This window comes from Dipteris shenzhenensis, chromosome 25 (assembly GCF_047967505.1).
Source record: "Dipteris shenzhenensis isolate YYH24624 ecotype China chromosome 25, Dip_SZ_1.0, whole genome shotgun sequence".
NCBI classification, from domain to species: Eukaryota; Viridiplantae; Streptophyta; class Polypodiopsida; order Gleicheniales; family Dipteridaceae; genus Dipteris; species Dipteris shenzhenensis.
The window spans coordinates 41,925,778-41,934,354 of NC_141620.1; the positions used below are offsets into that span (position 1 = coordinate 41,925,778).

The window sequence follows — 8,577 nt, forward strand, 5'->3', positions numbered from 1 at the left end:
CCCTTAACATGTACCAATTTCTCACTGTTAAAGGAGGCTGCAAAGGGGCGTCCATGAGCATGGGCAAGCACAACCCTTGCCGAGTGCCCACAGATTCTCCAACATCAGGAACAGAAACCCAAGATCTGCAATCGAAAAATTCGCAGCCCCAATAACACGTAGCCATTTTTTCATGTGTGTGTCCTAAAGGGAGCGCTTTGCATGTATATCATGTCCCGACCGGTGTGCGCAGTCCACACACTGCCGAAGCCTGTGCAAGCGAGGGGGGGCATGGGGCAGTGTGTGACCGCCTTGATAACGCAACGGGCAAGAGTGAAGCAGTAATTTAGGGGTGTAGCGCCGACACGCGCCCATCAGGAATGGAATGCATCGGTGGAGTGGGCAGGACGTGGGCGGGCAATCTTGGCGGTGGAGGATGAGTAAACACATGTTTAGAAAAAAAAAAAAGATAGAGGGAAGTGAGGAGAGAGAGGATATCTTATCCGAGGGCTTTATCCAACAACAACAACAACAACAACAACAACAACAACAACAACAACAACAATAAAAAGCCCAAGATATTACACTTCATTAGGAAGAGAGCTCCATTGAGCTGCATTTTTGCCTTCCTTGCAGGCGATTTCTTCCGAGCTTCTTTTGAAGCAAACACTTCGACCACAAGAGTGCGCTCTACAACCTTGTCCTGCTCGCAGTCGAGTCGCGCACGATCTCCTTCTCAACTCAAGATACATTCTCCCATCCACAAGAATTTTGGTCCCAAAATGTCGTCTTCCGTATGTTGATTTCTTCCGCTTTCCCCCCTGGCTGCTTACTCATCCTACTTTTCTCGACTCATGCTACCTCCTCATCGCACTGCGGCTTCACGCACACTACAAATTGCTGTCAACTCTATGAATTCCATAATTCATTTGCTCGATTTGCAATAACACCGAATACGATTTGCAATGCTTAGCTTCTTGCTCACATTTGTGGTTCTTCATTGCCGTTGCTTTCTCTCCTCCCCCAGTACCTCTCTTGCCCAGGACCTTTCTCTAAAATCCGCTTTGTTCAGGTGTCTCTATTATCTTCCAGCCGTCAAATAGCAGCCGGAGTGCCCGTTCCGTCGGCAGGTGCCAATCAGTGCCAACTATCAGGTGCCCAGAAATCGGGCGCGGCTTCCAAGTTGTTTGTCCCTTTCAGTGGCTTTAAGAAAAATGGGTTTTGCGTGTCTGAAAGGGACATTAGCGCAGGAAGAAGATACGTTTCAATGCAACAAAGACGGGCTTTCGTGGTTGTGGCTTCTGCAGATGACTCTCTCCCTTCCCTTCAAGACCTTCCATTAAACAGTTTTATAAATTCTCACGGTAAAATCATACCTCCCGTGGATCCCAACACTGCTGCAAGTGTGTTCGCCGTGTTGGACCAAAATAAAAAAGTTCAATACCTTGGATTCTCGAAGGATCTCAGAAATTCTTTGCGGATTTTGATGGGTCGGAGGCCAGAATTTTGCTATTTTTTCAAGGCGTATAATCTCCCTGCTATGGATCAAGAGAAAATGATGGCGGTCAGGAAGCAGGTTTCTCTTCTGACTCACGGCATTGTATTAAGTTCAAATGCTGTTTGAACTGCTAAACTGCGATACTTGCATCCAATATTGTCTTCTGTCACTCTGCTGTCTTGGTCGTTAATAATACGATGATGTGCTTCCTGGGTTATTAGACCATTGCTTGAGGAACCTTTCACAATTTGTTGACGAAGTCGCAATGTGGTGCAGTGGATGTCTGAATTGGGTGTCGCTCCTGACGGTAACACAGATCCCGTGCAAAGGAAGTTTTGGGAGCAGCCAGCTGATGCAGGATCCATATCTGAAAGGGGAAAAGCTGCAGCGGCTAAAGCTAAGGCCAGAACCATGCAACAGATGCTTGTTGACCGGGGAATAAAGGAGGAGGTATTTTCAGTACTTGGCAAAAGGGGTTTTAACCTTTAAGCGTAGAAAATGTAATGTTCTGTCTAAAACAGAACGTTCTGTTAGGGAATACAACAAACTGTATGATCCATGTCCTTCAAATTGTCTTTTAAGAATTAGAGCTTCGGGAAGCCTATCACAGCATCTTATCCTCTCCCAACAGAGTGGGAGAAGAACTCTAGTTTTGGAGATTGCTTTGTCCATCATGCCTTTGGGGGTTCTTGTCGAACTGTCTCTGGCCCCCCCTTCAAGATTTTGGGATGGAGGCCTAGATGTCCTCAAGGAGCCCTTCTCCAAATGAGAGGCGCTTTTGATAAACTCCCTTATGAGAGGCCTGCCATGTCACCCCATCCTTGGGCTGTTCTAGAGGAGCCCATGCTATAACAAGAGTTTCGAGGGTTAAGGGCAAAGCGGTCCTGGCATTTCTGCACTCAACGGCCTTCAGGGCCTTAAGTAACCGACGATGAAGGAGAATTCCAAGCAGCTCAACAAATGGTTCAAGAAAGAGGTAGTCATCGCCAAAATCTCTTGGAAATCTGAATGCGTTGGAGTTGCCTCCTTGTTGATTCAGGTTCCGTGGTCTGGAAAATGTGATGGGTCATCCTATTTCCTGGTTTTGTGAATGATATTAGAACTTGCCTGTTTGTAATTTGTCACCTAAAGGTCTACTCCAATGCGATCGACCAGCCACTGGGAGCCTTCTTTTGCTCCTTTAATGGGTGCTAGGTCTTCCAGCGAAACCGACTCTCACTCATGCCGAATCAATGATTGCTTCTTTGTATGGCCTCCGTAGTCCACGGTGCCCATCCAACTGGGGTGAGGAGATCCGCATTCCATATGTGGTATTGTTGCTGCTTTTGAGGACAATGGGGGAGTGATCAGACGTCATCGTATTTGTCAGGATTGTAGAGAACAACCCCCTCTCATGGCCATCTTGAAGAGGCCATCGTATCACACATTGATCCTATGTTTGCTCCAAGCCAAGCCCACAGAACTAGTTCCAACAAGTGCGAGTAGAAAGCAATGCGTTTAGTACTCTTGTCTTGGCTAAACCAGATCGAGCACTTGACATGACAGGACGGTCTAGTTGTCACTTGCACAAGAGGCACACAGAGCGCTACAATACTTGGATGTAGATAGATATGATTAGGCGGAGCTCATCAAGGGCCTCCAAGCCTCATTCGTCTTCATGCATAGTTCCTACAGCCTCACATATGTGGCCTTGGGCTTAGTCAACCACATACAGATCACTCTATGCAAGTAGCTCTACAATTGCAGATTGCAGAAACGATTACACCACGATCATAAGTTTCTTCATTATCTTAGCTCTGATATTTAGTAATATGTCCAAAGCTTTAGGCTGAAGGCATACACGACACTGCTTATGACCTCGCTCAGAAATTTAAGCTGATTAGCAAGGGTGGCCACGGACCCAAAGGCTCCCTTAATACATAGTATGAAGAGACCTCAGCGGGTTGAAAAGTTAGCAACACTTCAAATACCGAACCAGCAGTAGATAGTTAGTATGGGGGTTTTCTTTACGTGGAGAAGTAGAGACATGACAAGGAGTGTCTTTATTATCACTGCCATGAGCCAAGCCATGATAAACTGCATAGTCCTTATTCGCATCCACTAATTAATGTAGCCTTCATAGGCTCCCCTCCCTTAGGACCTATTGAAGCCCCAAGAGCAGTCTTGAGTAGTCTCGCAGTTTGTAGAGACTCAGCAAAAGGGAGACCCTCCAAGAGAGATTTTCATGTATCATCGACAGCTAGCAGGATGCTAGGTCGCTATCTTTTTTAGGGTGGCAGTTCAGAGGATATGCTCGATAACCCTGCAAAGAGAGGGGATTGCCATATGGGCATCACATAGGCTGCCATGTGGGCAGCACACCTCAGGACTTACCTGGCAGGTCAAAGGCCCTCTGGAGACCTGGAACATTATGGATCAGAGGTATGGTTCCTAACCCTCTCGTGGTATAAAAGAAATTAAGGGGGGGCTTTAAAAAAAGGCCCTTGGCATACACGGTTGACACGTGGAAGACGAAGGGAGAAATCCGGTAAGTAAATGTGGTATGTATGGGTCCCTGAATATATAAAATGGTTGTTGAAGGCCCTCCTCATATCCCTTTTTGGGGAGTGAGGAGGTTGATTGCGTGGCTAGGAGGCGGGGTGTGGGACCCCTGTACTCGGCGCATGTGAGACTGCCATGTGGCAGCATCTGAAAATTTCCTTCAGTTAGGCCTAATGAACATCATCTTAGGTGAACTTTTAAAGCAATGTGCCATATCAATGCTAGATGCAGATGGAAAGTCTTGGGCCTTTACATGGTTCCCAAGCCTACCCACAGAAAGCTTGTAGTTCCTCTATCGATGATCTAGCATTAGCATCTATCTTATTGGAAGTGGTAGCCGAAAATGGGGTATGGTGGGGTAAGCCACAGACAGATTGATCAACTTCAGTCAGGTGTCTTTTGTTAGTCCACCATATCCAGCCCTGGGGTGGAACAAGATGTATAAGTACATACCCCTAGATCTTGGCCAGTGTGTGGCCAATCATGAGAGTTTGGTAGTTCACAGTATTTATGGGATCCCTTGCTTTGTTCATGGGTGCTATGGTGCAGGTACTCCAAGCAGGAGGGAAGCGGCAGCATGCAGCATGATTAAAACATTTGTACTAGGATGAGGGCCAAGACCTTCTTCCCATGTGTGAAGTGTGCTCTGTCCATAGTCCCTCATGGTCCTTGGCTCTATTGTTATGGAGTCAACGTAGTGGAGCCTGCACATTCCATCTAGTAAACAAGGCGTATTGGGTAGGCTTGCCAAGGAGGACATATCAGGTAGTGCCTGGTTTGAAACTGCATTATGTTTAGAGGATGAGTTTGGGAATGTTCCTGGATTCATCTAGGTATATGCTTCTGCCGTATTAGCGGACATGCAAATTTCACCTTGTGAAGTTTTCGTCCAAGTTGTGGCCTGCTGGTATTGTGACAATTCTATCTATCTTAAATGGTGCGTTGCCCTATCAGCTAGTTTTAGATTTAGATGCTCGTTGGGGAGAGACTAAAATGAAAAGGTTTAGACTTCACAAGAAGTTGTAGCTTGAATGAAGATATTTTGGACTACCTTTTGATTAGCCTTCTCCTTTAGTGCTAGCCTTCGTCATGGTTGAGTCTGCCCTTCACCTCCGGAGTGCCGACAGTAACTCAGTACGAAGACTTTGTATAAATGGATGCTCAAGTAAGTGTGGGTGTGTGGATTTGTATGTGTGAGAGCATATTTTTATACTATGGTCTACACCCACTGTTGGACGCTGATGACGTCAGTGGGGATGTCATAGTTAGCTAGTCCCTACCATGCATGATGGAGTTTATGGTTTTCAACCTTGTGAGTGACTCTCATGAGATTGAAACTGCACTATGTTGTGTTTTTAGAGGATGAGTTTGGGAATGTTCCTGGATTCATCTAGGTATACACTGCCTGGTTTGGAGCATCATAGAGCAACGTGGCCTATGTGTGCCAGAGCACCAGGTCCGTGACGGGGATGGGTGGCTTCCCTCCGATATAGAAGTTCCCATGCAATGATGGGGTTCCCTCCTCGAAAAGATGGATTACCTAATCAAACCTCTGCGAGAGAAAAAAGCACGCCTCTTACGACCTGTAAGGTGGTGTGAAATCCAGTGTGCCTTGGACGTCTTACATGTGGAACAATCTCCCTCTACATGTTGACCTCCTCGGTTCTAGCCAACTTCAACCTGAATTTCAGAAGAACTATGGTTGTTTGTACACTCCAAAATGTTTTGGTGGCTATTTAAGGCACATGGTTGCTCTTCTATGGCTATTCTTCATAGTAAAGGTTTTTGTTCAAGGCACATGATTGTTCTCCTTTAGAAAGTGCATTGTGCTTAATAGGCTATTATAGGGATTTTATTAAATCTAGCTACTAATGTTGTGGATTTTTTTTGTGTTGTGTGGATGTGAAGTATCAAATAAAGCTTGTTTGGTTACCTATGTCATGTGCTGAATTTTATGTACATATTGGGCATGTAGATGGTGTATGATCCCAAGCTATTGGAACAAGGAAAATGCGACATTCTTCCTGTAAGCACTTTGGCTATTATCTTGTGTTGTTTAGTTGTAATATATTTTTTACAATTGAGTCAGTAAGGCAATGATTGTTGTTTTTTCTTTTCAGACTAAACTAATTCAAGAAGATTCCGTTGAGAATGCTAGACTCAATGCTTCTCGAATCAGGAAGTCTGTTTCTATCAAAATACCATCGGGGGGCAATATGGAGTATGACATAGTTTATGAAATGAAGTTTAAAACCAATGGGGGCTGGATGTATGACATTGTTCTCCTCAAAGATGATTCAGAGACCAAGTAAGTAATCATTGATAATTACAATGTAGCAAGGGCATCTCTCTCTCTCTCTCTCTCTCTCTCTCTCTCTCTCTCTCTCCCCTTGAAGGAAACTAGATTTTCACGAAGCAATCAAGAAAGTCTCAATTTCTTCGGCCCACACACACGTATATATGTGAACTTACAAAGAACAAACTTTGTCTACAGTTTGTGATGTTTTATCTTGAAAGAATAAACATCTTTTCACGATGCTATTAAGAGAGTCTCAATGTTTTGTGCGACATTGTGCCATGCCGCACTGAGAAGGAGCGGATCAGTTCCTATAAGTGTGCTAAGTGCTTGAAAGTTTGTTAAGCGCTCTGTGCACCAAGCCTTACTACCTGTTCAAGATGTGGATTTAGTGGACTCCTGCAATGGGCAAGCCATGTGCCTATCCCTCTCCTTCTGCTCTCAAAGAAGAAGATTTTGGTTGATTGGTCTTTTTATATGAGCCAATCACCTTCCCCCACTTTCCAAAAGACAGGCCATTCTTGAATAAATAGATTTTCCAGTGCCCTAAAGGTTTTAGAGCGTAAGAAGTGGAAGACGGAGTTGTGCAACGTCCACACTAGAGGCTAAGCTGGCACATTTATGGCACATGCAACCAATGACTTAAAAGGAACCAAGGGAAGTTCTCTGGCTTAATTAAAGCTGCAACAGTAGTAAAATCCTAGATACGGTTGTCAGTTAGAAAATTATCATCTGCTTTTGTGACTCAATGCAGGCACCGTGTTATATGTGGAGAGATGTATCCAAAGTCTGTAAACATGCCAGAAGATGACTTTCTGGAAATCATAATGGGATTTTTATTGGTAAGCATGTTTGGCTTTGTATGATGATCTTGAGATATTCTTTGCATTTAAACTCGTTTCATGCAGATTCTCTTGTTGAAAGAGACCGGGAACAAGGGAGATTTATTGCCATAGGCTATAAAGCTCGCTGATTCTTGTGTTAAACTTTGCAGTACAAAAAAATTCCTCGGCATACTGAAGGTATACTGGAGGTGACAACGTTCCCGATCAATTACTTCGCGATTTCAGAGGTCGCACAATTCTTCAAGGATTTAAATGAATGGTTTCCGAGTCGTCTTCCAAGCGATTACTGGAGGTTTGCCAGGACGCAGGATTATGGAGCTCAAATTGACCCAGCGCCTCCTGTAGGGCCTGAGAACACTATTTTTCTTACTGCCAAGAAATCTTAATGTTGAGAAGGCACCATTGGTAAAGGAAGGGCAAAGGCAAGTGTGCCACAATGTTGGCAAGTTTTGAATGGTTTGCCCTGGCATGCGGTGTAATGTATGGTAACGAGCTAGAGCAGAGGTGTTGGATAAAGATAAGATGAAATCGGAGAGCGCACCTAACTCGTTTGTGAAAACGGACAACAGCTTGCAATATTTGCTTGAGTGTTTCCTGGCTAAGATCTTAACACCTTTTTAATTCTAATTAAGAGCTGCTTTGGAAGCTCTTATGCTTTGTTCTCATTGAGAGGATCTTTTAAGTTAGATGCTTGAGATTCTCTCTCTTGGATCATTTTTATAAAACTACTGCACTTTGTGCTATAGTGGAGGATCCTTTTACCTATATATCTATGCAACTATTCGAGATCGTTAAAGACTTGTTAGCACTCCCTCTTTCGAGGTAGCGCTCTAGTGGAGGATTGGATTCTCCTTTGTGAATTCCTTCTCGTGATTTTTAAAAAGAGTTAATTGAGTTGGGTTGCTTTTCATGGAGATCACCTTTTAATAGCCCAATTACTATATTTGGAACAATTGCTCGTGTGCACTTGTTGTGCACCCTTGTTATTAGTTGCTTGTTGTTGAAGGTGCATGTTGATAGTATTGCTCGATCTTTGCATCCTATACAAGAGATGTTACCTCATGGAATGAGGATTCGATTTTCCAAGTGATGCAAATTAGAATAACTTCGAGATGAGAATCCCTTCATGTTCCAAAGAATGTAATCTTCCTAGAGTGGGAATGCCAATAGGAAGGGTTGATGAGCTTGTGCCATAGAATAGTAAGAACAATAGACCTATTATCTTTGCATCTTTTGTTTAAGCGATATATTCTAATGGAATACATGGTCAAGGTATTGTGAGGAAGCCGTAGGTCATATACGTCTTTGTAGAAAGTGTTATATTAATTTTTGAGGCATTTATGTAGTGCAAAATGTTTTTGCAGTTTTTGTATTTTCAAAATAAGATTAGTTTTGGTTGAGGATGGGCCTTTAATTTG

The 8,577-nt window shown here is 43.9% G+C and overlaps 1 protein-coding gene across 1 annotated transcript; it reads left to right on the forward strand.

Moving 5' to 3' along the window:
- Positions 1 to 526: 526 nt before the first annotated feature.
- LOC147885901 (uncharacterized) lies at positions 527 to 8,067 on the forward strand. Its single transcript, XM_087396943.1, has 7 exons — positions 527 to 773; positions 1,052 to 1,555; positions 1,754 to 1,927; positions 5,994 to 6,044; positions 6,139 to 6,326; positions 7,069 to 7,156; positions 7,309 to 8,067. The coding sequence occupies exons 1-7, from the start codon at positions 762 to 764 to the stop codon at positions 7,543 to 7,545; spliced, it is 1,254 nt and encodes a 417-aa protein (XP_087253069.1). The 5' UTR covers positions 527 to 761; the 3' UTR covers positions 7,546 to 8,067.
- The last annotated feature ends 510 nt before the right edge of the window (positions 8,068 to 8,577 follow it).